The sequence below is a fragment of the Acomys minous genome, assembly GCF_964271855.1.
Source record: "Acomys minous genome assembly, chromosome: 14".
Classification (NCBI taxonomy): Eukaryota; Metazoa; Chordata; class Mammalia; order Rodentia; family Muridae; genus Acomys; species Acomys minous.
The window spans coordinates 88,440,611-88,456,161 of record NC_140496.1 but is presented as its reverse complement, the minus strand read 5'-3'; the positions used below and the strand labels follow the sequence as shown (position 1 = coordinate 88,456,161).

General features: G+C 43.9%; 1 protein-coding gene across 1 annotated transcript in view; it reads right to left on the bottom strand.

Moving 5' to 3' along the window:
- Positions 1-15,551, bottom strand: part of PPA2 (inorganic pyrophosphatase 2) — a 71,331-nt gene that overhangs the window by 18,971 nt on the left and 36,809 nt on the right. The window contains exon 7 of the mRNA XM_084757281.1: positions 9,256-9,382. Coding sequence (XP_084613407.1) covers positions 9,256-9,382 — 127 coding nt within the window. The remainder of the gene's footprint in view (positions 1-9,255; positions 9,383-15,551) is intronic.

Genomic DNA, 15,551 nt, shown 5'->3' with positions numbered 1-15,551 from the left:
CAAATGATGTTGGTCAAATTGGATGGCTGCATGTGAAAGAATGCACACAGATCCACACTTACCAACCCTGCACAAAAACACGGTTCCACCCACAGGACACCGGTAGATCACTGACACCGGACCACACCAGCGCCAACTCCAGAGAAGGCTGGAGTGCTAGGGAGATAGCAGGGCTCGCCTGTCCACCTAGCATGTACAAGCCCTAAGTTTGAGTCTTATAAACTGGGTGTGATAGTGGACACCCATGATCCCAGCCTCTGGGAGGTGGAAGCCAGAGGATCAGAAGTTCAAGGTCAACCTCAAGCTACAAAGCAAGTCTGAGGCTGGGGGTGGGGGTGAGGGTGGGGAGGAGTATAAGAGACCCTGTCTCAAATAATCAAAGGGAAGGAACGACAAGCCTACTTAAGAAGTTTACAATGTAGATAGGTGGGTAGGCACGGAAACAAGTTACAACCACGTGAAATCAAAATTTAAGTGAATTAAGCAAAATAGTGTTTGGTGAAAAGATTGTTTGCCTTATGGAATCAACGTTACTTGGAGGAGAGGTGACATTTAGACTGGCTCTTGAAAGATAAGGTGTATCCAGGTAGATAAAGGACATTTCAGTGACAGAGATGTATTTGAAAAGCCACCAAGCTATAGAACAGCCTGGCACACGTAGGAGGTGGGAGATGCCAGGTGTTGGGGGAATCCAGTACAGAGCAAATGCCAGCAAACAATAGAAACCAGCAAATGACTTTACCAGGTAAGGAGTTTAGATGTGTTTGTAAAGAAAATACTACTATTCTATATATCTAAACTTTAGTAAAAGCCTTGGTAAACAATGTAGAAGATAAACTTTAGGTTCAAGATGCCGAGACCAGAGAAATGTTAATATCACTTCAACAAAAAACCAAGATATGGCTGGTTAAGGAACCATAAAAGCAAGAATAGATAGATACAAGATATTTCTGAGGTAAAAAATGAGAAAATCAGTAATAGATTATATGTTGGTGACTTAGCAAAGACACATAGCTGACAAAATTTTAAAATAAAGTGTATCTACATAGCACTAAAGAAAGAACAATGGCCAGGCGTGGTGGCCAGCACTTGGGAGGCAAAGGCAGGCAGCTGGATCACTGTGAGTTTGAGGCCAGCCAGGTCTACTCAGCCAGGTCCAGGACAAGCAAGGCTACACAGAGAAATCCTGTCTCAAAAATACATAAATAAATAAATAATAAAAATATACATTAAAAAAGAAAGAACTATAATCAGTTAAAATGTAAAATTTCAAGTATTAAATGAGTGTTTTTTCTCCCATTGAAAAAAATGGAATACACCTATTTTCAAGATATTTTCACACTTCACTTAAAATGTCCATTTGAAAAATATATACACATCCCCTTTTATATGTACTCAAAAATGAAGAAATTTAGTATGATGCTATACTTGACCATACCTAGAGGCAGCCACAGAAGGTTACCCCTAACTGTCTGGTTGATGCTTAGCAGCTGGGAGCCATGGGTAACAGATACCGGAAGGGGAGGCTGCTGCCTTTAGCGGGGTTGCTCTCATCAAACCTTAACACGGAGAAGGCACACATCCTGTCGAGGGATTTTTATATTTAGACAAAACTCATCAATACGTGTAATGCCATCTCTTTGCTTCTGATACATAAAAGAAAAGGGTGTGGGGGGTATGACACTAGGAAATAGAGCTAGATGTGTGTGCAACCAGCCCCCCAACCCAAAATCCACGTGAGGGAAGGAGGCGTGCTTTTAATGCTGCTGGTGAATAGTCACAGAAGCACCCTCAGTCCCTCACACTCACCGCACCAGCTGCCCCTGCTGACTCAGCAGCACCTCCAGGTCAGCTTTCCAGCCTTGCTAAGTGCTTCCGTCTAATGCACAGGGCTGAGGCATGGCCCCGCTTCCGTGTAATGCGCAGGGCTGAGGCGCGGTCCCGCTTCCGTCTAATGCACAGGGCTGAGGCGCGGCCCCGCTTCCGTGCAATGCGCAGGGCTGAGGCGCGGCCCCGCTTCCGTCTAATGCACAGGGCTGAGGCGCGGCCCCGCTTCCGTCTAATGCACAGGACTCAGGCGCGGCCCCGCTTCCGTGTAATGCGCAGGGCTGAGGCGCGGTCCCGCTTCCGTCTAATGCACAGGGCTGAGGCGCGGCCCCGCTTCCGTCTAATGCACAGGGCTGAGGCGCGGCCCCGCTTCCGTCTAATGCACAGGGCTGAGGCGCGGCCCCGCTTCCGTCTAATGCACAGGGCTGAGGCGCGGCCCCGCTTCCGTCTAATGCACAGGGCTGAGGCGCGGCCCCGCTTCCGTCTAATGCACAGGGCTGAGGCGCGGCCCCGCTTCCGTCTAATGCACAGGGCTGAGGCGCGGCCCCGCTTCCGTCTCATGCACAGGACTCAGGCGCGGCCCCGCTTCCGTCTAATGCACAGGGCTGAGGCGCGGCCCCGCCACTGTGCTCTCCTTTCATTCTCGATCCTTCCTGCCCCACAAATTCTACTCTTACCAAGTCAAAACCTACACGAAAGATATACTTACAAGCAAACAGAAAACATTACTATTCTATACATCTAAACACACTAGAAAACAATCTCAAAAAGAGCTAACAGATTTTTTTACTAAAAATATAAATATTCAATACTAATTAATAAGAAGCTTTGCATGACACCCCCCACACCCCCAATAAAAACCATGCCATGGCCTTGTATAAAGAAAATTAAAGGCTTTTCTAATATAATTTCATTTGAAGCATACTGCAGAGTGTCTACAAGGCAGACGGGCGTGGTGCCCCGGAACCCCCAGTTCTAACAAGAGGCTCCCTGAGACAGACAAAAGTGTGTCGTGTTCCCAAGAAATCTGCCTCATGATCCCATGCTTGAAGCTATGACTCCAAAATGTGGACAGGTGTGAAAGCAGCACAGCAAACACCATCAATGCGTGTGATTGAAATACTGCTAACAACTTAATCAATATCAATACCAAACTTCCGTTCGCAAAGACCCTGAAGACAGGTCTATTTGCTTACAGAGGAAGTCAGGTGAAAGGTGCTGCTAGGAAAGGGACTAGAAACGGGAAGGCTCAGGGGTCACTGGGTAGGAGGGCAACCTGCAAGCAACTGTAGACCGGCTGCAGGGCTCTGGGGTAGATGACTTTTCCAAGCAAATGGGAACCACTCCCTCACAAGCCCCACCTCCGTGTTACAGCATTGTAGGAGTATGGCTACAGGGGTCAAGGCTCAAAAGAGCAGCCACAGATTCCCAGTCATTAATTCCTAAGGATATGCGCCACACCCTCCCTGCCCCACCCCCACCCCCAAGCCTCTAAAGCATTAATGAAATCAAAGGACAGACATCAAAAGAGCTACCTTTCTAATTCTCACCAGCTCATTACTGCCTGGGGGGAAAATGATCATCAATCCCCCTCCCCGCCACCCCAAAGGAAGTTGAGTGAGATCAGTTAAGAGTGGCCAGCTCTTGTCCAGTGAGGTGACCTAACAGAACAGTATTTAATAGTCTTAGAAATCTGGATGGTGCGCTGAAGTAATGAGACTGGGGTCACAGGGGCCAGGTGCTAGACCACAGTACTGAACTAGGAGGCACGGTAACCTAAACGGGCACAACATACACAGAAACGTACCAAGATGTAATTAGTAAGAAATGGAACAACTCTCGGGAAGGCAGAGGCAGAGGCAGAGGCAGGCGGATCGCTGCCTCTTGACTAACTCATAATACACTTGACTAACTCAGGATGCTTCCGAAGAGCAAGGAGATACAGCGAGCGCGGAGATCCTGGAAATAGACTGGATGTGAATGGCTGAAGTTTTATTTTGTTTAAGTTATTAACTCTCTCCTCCCCTAGCACCTCAGTTTCTTCATCTGAAAAAAGTCGGTGGGAAGCTGTGTGATACTTCAGTGGATAAGTACAAAGCACCTGGCATTGTTCCTAGACACTGGGCAATGCGCTGTATACTATACACTAGGGCTCTGGGAAGGCAACAGCGATGCAGTGTGCCCAAGAGAGAACTCCAGTGTCCTCCAACAGCGCAGAGAGGGAGACAGAACACTCCACCTGGCACCAACAGTTTGCAGGGGACATTCTGGCCTTAAGGACTGCTATGCTAAACCCTCTCCCTCCCCAGCTCCCCCGACCCCTTACTGTGTTGTTTTCCTCTAGGAAGAGGAAAATCAAACACATATTAATTTGATTGTTTTGTGAAATGGTAGGTAGGGCCCTAGACATGTTTACATAGAAAATAAAATTATAGCCGAGCAGACGCACTTTCCGCATGTTCGTTCCTGTCCTGAAAGACAATAAAAGAACCTATGAAGTTTCTTTGATGTTTAAATCTTCCAAGTTGTAACTTGGATTATACACATTTGAAATACTGGAAAACTCTGGTAACTTTAGGACAATTTGATGCTGGCCTTTGAAAATGTTCCAGTTTCCTAATGTAAAAGGACTTCCTCAATCCTCAGCTCTTGTAACTTAGCCAGAATGTGCTAAAATCAATGTCATTGTTCTGATGTTAAGTTTTGGGTTTTAAGCTTTCATTTTTAAAAGGATAAAATCACCTCACAGGCAAAAGTTTTTACAGGTAAAAAGACAGAAGTTTTCATTTAGTTAAAGACAGAACCAGAAGAACTGTGCAAGCTGCCAAGACCGGAGACCCCACGACCAGCCCTGCTAAGGTCCTCAGGCAGTTAATCAGACCAAGACAAGAAAGACACCAGCCCCCTTCCTTCAGTCTTCTCTGAACTTGGCTATTTCTTAACCCAGAGCTATTATCTCTAATGGCCCAGTCATCTCCAAGGGAGTCTTATTAACTCTTTCAGGCCATTAGGGAACCATTATGAAGCATTAAGGGCTAGAAACTAATTACAGTTGATTAAATGGTTTTGGTGCTCCCTGAGTGTTAATGAGCCAAAAAAAAAAAAAAAAAGGGTGGAGGTAGGGATCCAATTTTCTAACAGAGAGTACAGGGTACTTTATTTCAACCCTTATTTAACTTTTGAAGATTTCCCAGTGTCTAATGCAGTCACAGAATGAGAAACTTGACAGCAATGTTGATTTCCTAAATGTTGAGACAGGCTCTCACTGTGCACTCCATGTTGTACTGCAACTGCTGACTGCGATCTGTCATGAGAATTTTGTTTTTGTTTTAAACATAAAAATATTATGTGAAAATGTTTTTGTTTTAATCCCAGGTGTAGGATATGGGGCTGCTTCAGATTGTCCACAGCAGCTGACTCCGATTTGCTTCAGCTCAGTGGGCGTGGTTTTGCCAGCTGAAGATAGTTTAAGTTTGGAATTCTGGGAACTTCTCAGAGGGTAGATAAATGCAAGAGCCCCGAGATAGGGGCTGTTGCTGCTGCTCCCCCTGCTGCTTCCTTTGCTGCTGCTGGTTGCTCTTTGCTCCAGTTGCTGTTCGTCAGTGGTTCCTAGATTGCTGGTGGCTGGCTGGAGATATCCTGACCACAATGACTGAGTTTGTCCCAAGGAACTCATCATCCCTAGTCAGCAAGAAGTAGTCTAATGATACTGATGCCCTTTCCCCCTCTGGCCTTCTTTCTCTCCTACACAGTGTTGAAGCGTTGGAAGGGATGGGATGGTGCAAGGAGGTAAGAAAAAGAACAAAATAAAGTAGCCAAAAGTCCTGCTACAGTGATCTTCCTGTTTCAGCCTCTCAAGAGTTAGGTTTATAGATATGAACTACTATGCTCAGCTATGAATACTAAGATTACAGAAGTCCGGGCGGGAACACCAGATTTTGTTTAGTGCAACACGTTCTTTCATGCAGTGGCTCAGTTCAGTTGCGTCACGTTAAAGCTAAAAACTATAAATACTAACTATGGCACTACAGTTTACCAAAGTCTGCACATGTATTCAGTGGGGGTAAAATAAAAGAAGCCATTTCATTACAAACAAAATAACAAAAATGTCCTTGAAAATCCCACAAGTATGTCTATATTAGTATAGTAAGAGATGTGTAGGTAAATATGCTATGGCCAGGTTGTTCCCTGATTTAAATTATTCTGTGTGTTGTATGGAGCAACAGCTTTCAGGCTGCTTCTTGGCCTAAGTGAACCTATTTTACAGTACAGAGCCCAGCTCCACTGTGAGCCAGGGCTAAGGCCAATGACTCCATTCTCCGGCAGGGAACCTACCGTGGCTGATCAGCACAAGGCACAGGATGGTAACCAACTTACGCCATTAAAAAGTGTCACGCACTGTTCAGCCTGGAATCACACAAGCAATGCTAAACAGACCAAAGGCTGTTTTTTTTTAAATATATTTATGCATATATAGTAACAATAATCAAAGAAAAAGAAGCCATGAGTTTGAGAGTGAGCAGCAGTGATATTTAAAGGATTGGCGGGGAGGAAATGGTCTAATGATACTTTCATTTTTAAAAACTGCAAAAGAGCTTGTCACAGTAAATCAGGAATATATAGGCAAATCAAAACAGTATCAGACAGTTCGCCAAAGAGGATGCAAGCCTGGCTAAGAAATATATGAAAAAATGTCCAATATCCTTAGCCATCGGGGAAATAAATGCAAAATAAAACTACACGGATGGCTCAGTAGGTACAGAGCCTTAGAACTCACATAAAATCCAGGTACAGCTTCCAGCTTCCCCACCACTTAGTGAGCTAATTTAAAATCTAATTAAAAAAAAATGTTTGAATGTGGTGTCCTGCATAGGTGAGCAATGCCACTTCCAGAAGACATGGGTTATTAAATGAAAATCTTAGTCCAAGGCATATGCCCACCACGAGGTCTTCAAAACCACACAGGTTATTTCCAGGGCCTTTGGCTACCTACCACAACTATATAGGGTAAGACCCTATTGCTAAAGAAACCACAAATGTTGGCTGCAGGATGGTGACAAATATCAAACCGACAGGAAACTCCCTCTGTCCTGGCTAGCTTTCACAGCGTCAGAATGTGCTATGCAGGCTTCTGGGGGAAGACAAAACATCAGTGGTCAACACTGACATGCTAGGCAAGGTGTGTTCACTTGGCAACAGTGGCATGACAGTTACGGGGTAACCAGCTACTTTCTGATTAGAACTGAAGTGTGTTCCACAAGAGAAATTTTCATGCATGGTACTTTTGTAAACCTGGTCAAAAGTCCATGACTTAGGAGGTCACAGACCCCCCAGGAACCTGCTATTGTTGTTTTGCTAAGTGGTCATGTTATCAAACTGTCTTCTAAATATTTGTGTAATTACACAAAGGCATGGGCTGCTCTCAACCCTGGCTGGTCAGAAAAGCATCTTTCTGTATTAGGCAGCAGTCAATGACAAGGCTCATAATTTAGTCACAGTGGCAGGGATAGGTGACTTTGAGTATCCAGCCCTAAATGGGCCATCGTTGTCAATGACCACGCCTCCTACCCTCCATTAAGTTTCAGGAAACATCAGGGAAGAGGAAGTAGAGGATAAAAACAGCAAGATGAGGAGTGCTGTGAAATACTGTCCTCTGAACATGACCCACATGAGCTTGTGTGGCTGTGGCTACCTACACAGGTCTGCAAGGTTAAGTCAGCTAGGACGCCAGCACCCAGGAGCAAGGACCTGTTGCTATGGAGCTACTGGCAGTGAGCGGCTGCTTGGGGGGGAGAGAGTCATTCACTCTTCCTTGAGGGTAGGGCCCTGAGTACCCACTCAGGCTTCAGTTGATGGCCCCATACCTACCCACACATGCATGGCACCAATCAGACTTCAAGAGCTGTGAAAAACAACAACAAAAAAGAGGACATAACATTGAAAGGGCGACATGTTAGGGGAAATCTAGTGAAGGCGGGGGGGGGGGGGAAGTGAGTAGAAAGCGGATTTGATCATGTATACATGAAAGAAATTCTCTAAGAATGAAAAGAAAAGCAAAATGCCAAAAAGCCGGTGACAATACTTAAATTGCCACCAAACCACTTCCTTCTTTGAGACAGAAATTTCGACTCCATGTGGTAATTTACATTTCAAGTCATTGCACTACATGTTTTAAAGACAAGTTAAAAAGAAAAAAAGCACATTCCTTTGTGGCTCTAGAGGTGCTAGAGGCTGCAGAAGGTTACCTAGAGGGGCATTCTATCTATATGAAAGGCATCCCTGTAATCCTGGCGCTCAGGAGGCAGAGGCAGGTGGATCTCTGTGAGTTTGAGGCCAGCCAGGTCTACAAAGCAAGTCCAGGACACTCATGGCTACAGAGAAAAACACTGTCTCAGAAAGACAAAAAATCAACAACAGATACAGACAAGTACATCACACTTACAATCTGATGCTCAGGAAGCTGAGACAGGAGGAGCAAGAGCAGAAGGCCAAACAGGGCATAATGGCACATGCTTACAATTCTAGCATTCAGGAAGCTGAAGCAGGAAAACCGGATATCAAGGCTAGCATGAGAAAGACACTGCCAGGCTGGAGAGGTGGCTCAGCGGTTAAGAGCACTGACTGCTCTTCCAGAGGTCCTGAGTTCAATACCCTGCAACGACATGGCGGCTCACAACCATCTATAGTGTGATCTGATGCCCTTTTCTGGCCTGTAGGTGTACATGCAGACAGAACACTGTATACATAATAAATAAATAAATAAATCTTGAAAGAAAGAAAGGAAGACACTGCCTCAAAGCAGCAGTAGGGGTGGGAACACACTTAGGTTTGTGGCTGGCATCCCGGAAGGAGGAAGTAGATGTCTGTTTACATCTCCCAGAAGAAAAACCTCCTCCAATGTGAATCCAGGTAGAGGTGGGATGCTAAGAATCATTGGGATAATTTAGGAAGAAATATAAAATATTTTTTAAAGAGAAACAGAGATGAATCAGAAAATGTTTAAGAAGTCCCTGTCTTTCTAACTGCCAACTCCAGTCAATAACGAAAATACACAAATTAAGAAATGGCCATTTCAATACATTGTTTACCGAACAAAAGCAGCTACTCGCAAGAACTGAGGGGGAGAAAGTGGGGAGACAGGAGGGTGGAAGGAAAGGAAGGGGAGAGGAAGAGGGAAGCACTAAGTAGAAGCGCATAGAGCGAATTTCTATGTATCCCATACAGGGTATCATTTTCTTTCTCCTCCTAGCAACACAACACAACTCACACAAAATACATACTAGACTAACCTCTGTGGTCTATAGAAAAAGGTGTAAACTCTGTTTAACACCTGAACATATGAATTGTGTTTTCTATGCCTCCCTTTTCAGATCTAAGACTTCCACACCAACTGATTTCCTTCTGTCTTCTGGGAGGGTCCAGACTTACCATGAAGTTTTCCAGCATCAGGATCATTCACATTGATAGCAATTATTTTCCAATCTGTTTCACACTCATCGATAAGTGCCAAAACCCCAAGGATCTTCACAGGAATCACATCTCCACAGGAAAAGACCTTCACAGAGAAAAGATCCCGTCATTTGCAAGGCTTGGGAGGGTTGAACCATAAAACCACATGCAGAAGACGGAAATAGAAACCACGTGCAAATGGTCAGAAAGCCTGCCTCAGGCATCCGTTCCAGGATGAGCATCTCAAAACGTCTACTGCCACACATTAAAGAATTGCTAATTAAAAAAACAAAATAAACAAATAAGAACCAGACATTAAATGACAGGCAGTGTAGGCCCATGACTCCAGGAGGAAGGTACCCAAAGAGAAGGCCCTGTGGTGCACATACATACACACTAAATAAATGCACATGCCCTCTCCCATGCACACACACGTGCACACACAAGTACATACATACACAATATCAGAAGTTGACCCTGATTCTCCACTGCTTGAGAAAGTGATTTCAGTGCCCTCAGGTTGCCAGTGCCTGAATTCCTTCTCTATCCTTTTATTTCTAAAGGTTTAACTGGTGATAAAATTCTCTGTAAGCTTACACTCTGAACATGTTTCAGAAAACAGGTTTCCTCATGATTCAAATGGAGCTTTCCATTAAAAAAGTAATAATAATAAGGTATGCAAAACTAAGTCTTTCTTTTCTTTTTTTTGAGACAAGGTTTCTCTGTGTATGTAGCCTTGGCTGTCCTGGACTTGCTTTCTAGACCAGGCTGGCCTTAAACTCACAGAGATCCACCTGCTTCCCAGAGTGCTAGGATTTCAGGCATCCACCGCTGTGCCCAGGGCTAAAAACCAAGTTGTTTATGTGCTCTCAAAGTGTTTGTTTAGAGGAAGGATATGATTTAAACCATAAAAAGCAAGTAATTTCATTCAAAACATTTGCAAAATGACCCTCCAGTTTTAAACTAAGAGTGCATGATGTGATTAGCACACAGCAGCCTACTGTGTGACTGTATGGGTGACACTAACCCTCATTCTTTGATCACATTAGGGTCTCCAATCGCTAGTCTATCATCTATTAAATACCTGGTTCTACATTAGGCACTGTGAGAGGAAAGTAAGTGGGGGAGGGGCAGAAAGAGGGAGGAAGAGAGAGGGAGAGAGGAAAGAGTCTGTTTGCAAAGATTTACTACCTTGTCTAGGACACTGAGATACTTTGGGCCCAGAGAAAAACAAGACAATACAGGAGACCTCAAAAACTAGGACTCCACCATCTGAAGTCTCAACCTAGGGAAGTGCATGACCCAATCTGCAGCTCTACAGGATGGTGATGAGACGGGTACAGCTGTACCTCAGTCTTCACAAGTACCATCTCTGGAGGCAGAACCCGGCAGAAGCCAGAAACAGCCTCTGAATGACATGTCTGGGATTTAATCCTACTTCAATGATTTCCAGCCATAGAAGTTAGCTCTACTGCCAAACAGTCACACAGTGTCTGCTTTCTAGCGTGGCAGTGAGGGTAAGTGACAATGTGCGGTGCCCTGGGTAGCTTTCGACTGGTAATTTTCCATACTCATCAACATGAAAGTTTGGGTTCCTGAAGGAAGTCATAATTTATTTCTCCCTTCCCACTCATAGTAAATAGAAATGTTAAGGAGGATTTAGAGACTGGTAAGAGAACAAATAAAAAGCTTGTCCTTAAATATATCCAAAAGACAAGGATCTAAGTGGCGTTTGAGTTACTTTCCACAATGCTGTAATTCTACAAATTGCATGTATCTACCAATCTTGGTACCCTTAAGGAAATACCAAAAACTCAGATTTAACCTCCTTTAAGAAGATAGGCACTGGGCATTGGGCACACGCTTGAAATCCCAGCACTTGGGAGGCAGAGGCAGGCGGATCTCTGTGAGTTTGAGGCCAGCCTGGTCTAGGGCAGCCAAGGCTACACAGAGAAACCCTGTCTCAAAACAAAACAGACAAAAAACATAGGCTTCTTCTTACGGAGCAGCCCATTTTCAGTATGCTTGCTTAGGATACGTCACAAAACCTAAGTGTCTCCACTCCAACATCAGATTCCCAACTAAGCCCATGGAAAGCTTCCGGGATGCCCAGGAAGCTCTTGGTTGGAGGCATGGGCCAAGAGCTTAACTGCAGGCCCTGCTGACCTAATCTTCCTGCCCTTTTGATCAGCTTTGCTGCTCTCTTCAGACGCCTGCAGGGGTAAGAGACTCCTGGTGTGTGGGGGAAATAAAAGAGCACCCTTGCCACGTATAGTTTGAGTGTCAAGTGTCTGACATACCAAGTGCTGACTCTTCCTACCCCCCTCACCATGCTTCCCCCCCCATCTGTAAATCAACAAGTATTTCAATTACTTATAATCGGGTCTGACCTGTGGTTTCTTCAATTCTTGATCCTCAAGTCCAAAAGGAAGATGTATAGATACTTATAAAATTGGGGGTGATATTTACAATTTAGAGCATGCCTGCTAACTAACCTGAGGTACTTCTCAAGAGAGACTTGGCGGCTGGTAGGGAAGGCTAACAACTCAGGCTGGGTCACACACAGTGCTCACTGGGGGGTCTCCACCTGAAGAGGGTGTGGACAGAGAAGATTTGGAGAACAGAAACAGGCAGAAGGACTGGAGGCAATGACAGTATCTGGAATACAAGGCCACATGGGCATGGTGCTCGAGACCAAAGGAATTGTAAGATCGTCATAAAACTAAACATCTTGAGTTTGGCATTGCTGTGCAGCTGGCCATGTTGGGGACTGCACAGGTACACTGGCTGAGCAGCCCTCAACTAGAGGCAGTTTTGACCCCTAGGAGATCCTGGCTGGCTGGAGACAGGTTTGGCTTACTAGCATTGCAGAGGGAGAGGTGAAGATGCTCTGACAAACATGTAGTCAGCTCGAACATGAGTGTGCTACAGAACAGGCAGCAGGGATGGTCTTGAGAAATGGCATCCTTAATTATTTTGTTTTCTTACTCGTAAGACTTATTTCCCAAAAACACATCAACCAATGACTCTGTTTTGTAGACTTTAAGGAGAACGGGAAGCAAGTCCAGCCGATAGTCACGTTTCATCAGATGAAATAGCCTTTGATCTCAGAAGAACACAGAAGGGGAGGGAGCCTTATTGCAAACAAACTGTTCTTAGCTGTAATACCTTCAGAACAGAGGAGGAAACTCAAAGCCCAAAACCACAAAGGACACTTAGGAACAAATGGTAAAAATCCTTATGAAGCTGCCACACTCCAGTTTAAATCAATTTGTGCTGACTGTGTGTGTAGACTTCTCATAGGAACCAAATGACTACTACGTGATCTCTTCAGAGATTCAGTGTTAAATATGTCTGTGTCATATATGGGGCACCAGTATGACACAGACATATTTAACACTGAATCTCTGAAGAGATCATGTAGTAGTCATTTGGTTCGGGGAGGCCTGGTGGCACTCAGAGGAAGGATAGCAGGCTACCAAGAAGAGACTTGATACCCTATGAGCATATACAGGGGGAGGAGGTCCCCCTCAGTCACAGTCATAGGGGAGGGGAGTAAGGGGAAAATGGAAGGGAGGGAGGAATGGGAGGATACATGGGATGGGATAACAATTGAGATATAATATGAATAAATCAATAAAATATATTTAAAAATATGTCTGTGTCTGTGGTCCTTAGCCCTCTATCAACCGGCAGGGCCCTCTTTCTTTCGCTTGCCCACCAAAGACTTCCCGCCGCCATTTTTCATACAGCTCATTTACGGGCACTCCTCAGACACTGTTTTGCTCAGAGGTGACTATTTACTTTTCTTTTTCTTTTTTTTATTTTTAATTGTATTAATTTATTCAGATTACAACTCAATCGCCATCCCATCACCTGTATCCTCCCATTCCCCCCTCCCTCCCGCTTTTACCCTATTCCCCTGCCCTAGGTATATGACTAAGGGGGACCTCCTCCCCCACTATATGGTCATAGGTTATCAAGTCTTATCTTGGTAGCCTGCTTATCCTTTCTTTGAGTGGCACCAGGCCTCCCCACCAAGGGGATGTGGCCAAATATGGAGCACCAGAGTTCATGTCAGGGTCAGTCCCCACTTTCCACATAACTGTGGAGAATGTCCTATCCATTGGGGAAATAGAAGGACCTAGAAGGTCCTAGAAGACGATTTACTTTTCACTTAGGAAGTTCTGCCATGGCTCATGCTGACTAAAGGAATCAGCCAGCTCCTCTAGTTGCCAGAGGGCATCAACTTCTGCAGCTGGCCTGTCGCTCTACCCTTCCAAGATGACTGCAGGTGGCAGATGCTGTGACCACATCTGTGGGAACAACACAGCTAATTCAGCTTGTAAACTAAGTTGAGATTTTCAACAAGAGCTGAAGTTTGTCCCCAGATTTCAGTTAAAAACTAGACCAAGGCTTTTCTAGCTGTTGAGGGGGGAAATTTCAAAAGGCAAAGTCTTTAGTCATAAATTTTGGGTTGAATTTGTCCTCCACAATCCTAAGAGATGATTTTAGGTGACATTATTTCACACAGTGTTTTAGATTTAAGCTTCTCAAGAGTAAAGGGAAGATAAGATCATATCTTATAGTTGCCCACAGTGCCGAAGAGTCAAGGACAAGTAGGTATGGGCTCAAGACCAAGATGTCTAATGCACAGTATATTCTCCCATCTGGGATCTACACGGATTTATTAGACTTTACCTACCAAGGCAATTCTCAGAAGCTCGGAATAAATAAATATAAGAATTAAGCTCCATATCAATTCAGTCTTGAAGGAGTCAAATTTCAACCAGGCCCAGTTAACAACAGAAAGTAGCAGTGTGTAAAGCAAGTTACTGCAACTAAAATTGCAATAGTGTAAGTTTCCATGGACTACAAAAGTGTCTATTCCTGGCATTCCTGGATTTTCTGCCTAGGGTTTAAATAGTAGGCAAGGCTACAATATTGTAAGTTCTAGAATAAACTAGCAAAATATAACAATAACTAATTAGCTAATATAACATATACCTTCAATACTTATACACAACATACCTACTATAGCCACACTTTATATGTAAGATGTAAAATATGCTTTCAATAATAATTGTACATATATTAAAACACATATTAATAATCTAATTTTATGCTGCATGCTCAACAACTTGGAAATCTCTACTCTAAAACCCACAGCCAGGTGGCAATTGTGGCACACACCTTTAATCCCACCCAACACCTGGGAGGCAGAGGCAGATGGGTCTCTATGAGTTTGAGGCCAGCCTGGTCCACATAGCTAGTTCTACGACAGCCAAGGCTACACAAAGAAACCCTAGCTCCAAAAAAACAAACACCAGCCAAACAAAAAACAAAACAAAAGAAAAAAAAACCCAAAAAACAAAAAACCAACCAAACAAAACACCCCCCCCCACACACACACACACTCCACACTGAATTTTCTTAGATTTATGTTTGGCTTACAGATAAGTGTGACTGTGTCACGTCAATTCATCAGGTACAACATTGCTAACATATCTTCCAGTTACAACCTCCCTAATTACATGCTCAATGAAACATTTACACGGGTGAAAATACATCCCTTTGCTTAATCTTTTACTTATACCAGGTTTAAATTGACTGAATATTTCACACTAAATAAGAATTCACTACCACCCAAGAGTTACACCCCAAGAATAAAGAAATTTTTCAAACATAATCTTTCTAGCAATGAAATGTTACTTAACTTAGCAATCTTTACTTATTATGAAATAAGCTATGGGCAGGAAACCAAAGAGCCTAGCATGGAATCTGAACATAGAAGGTATTCATTAAGATGTTTTAATCCTTTCTTTCTTGAAGCCTATTTAATTTTATAGACATCTCTTTATTCCTTTTGGAAGAAAATATTTTTTTAAAAGTTCAGAAAACTATAACCTTAAATTAAAAAAAAGAAAAGAAAAGCCATACGTTTCTTGGCTTTACGTTTCTGTTGAATTCATGTGCCAGGCAAGAATAGCAGCCTATCATGGTGATATATGCCTGCAATCCCAGCACTCTGGGAAGCAGAGGCAGGTGGATTGCTGTGAGTTCGAGGCTAGCCTGGTCTACAGAGTGAGTCCTGAACAGTCAAGAGTACACAGAGAAACCCTGTCTCAAAAAACCAAAGTTGGAGCATGGGGGGAGAGGCAGCGGGTGCAGAATAACAGTAACATATACATGAATTCTAACAAATCTGAGTATGAAATCAGAATTTCAAGGTAGAAGGGGGAATATCTCTCCTCACAAAAGGAGTAAGAATGAGG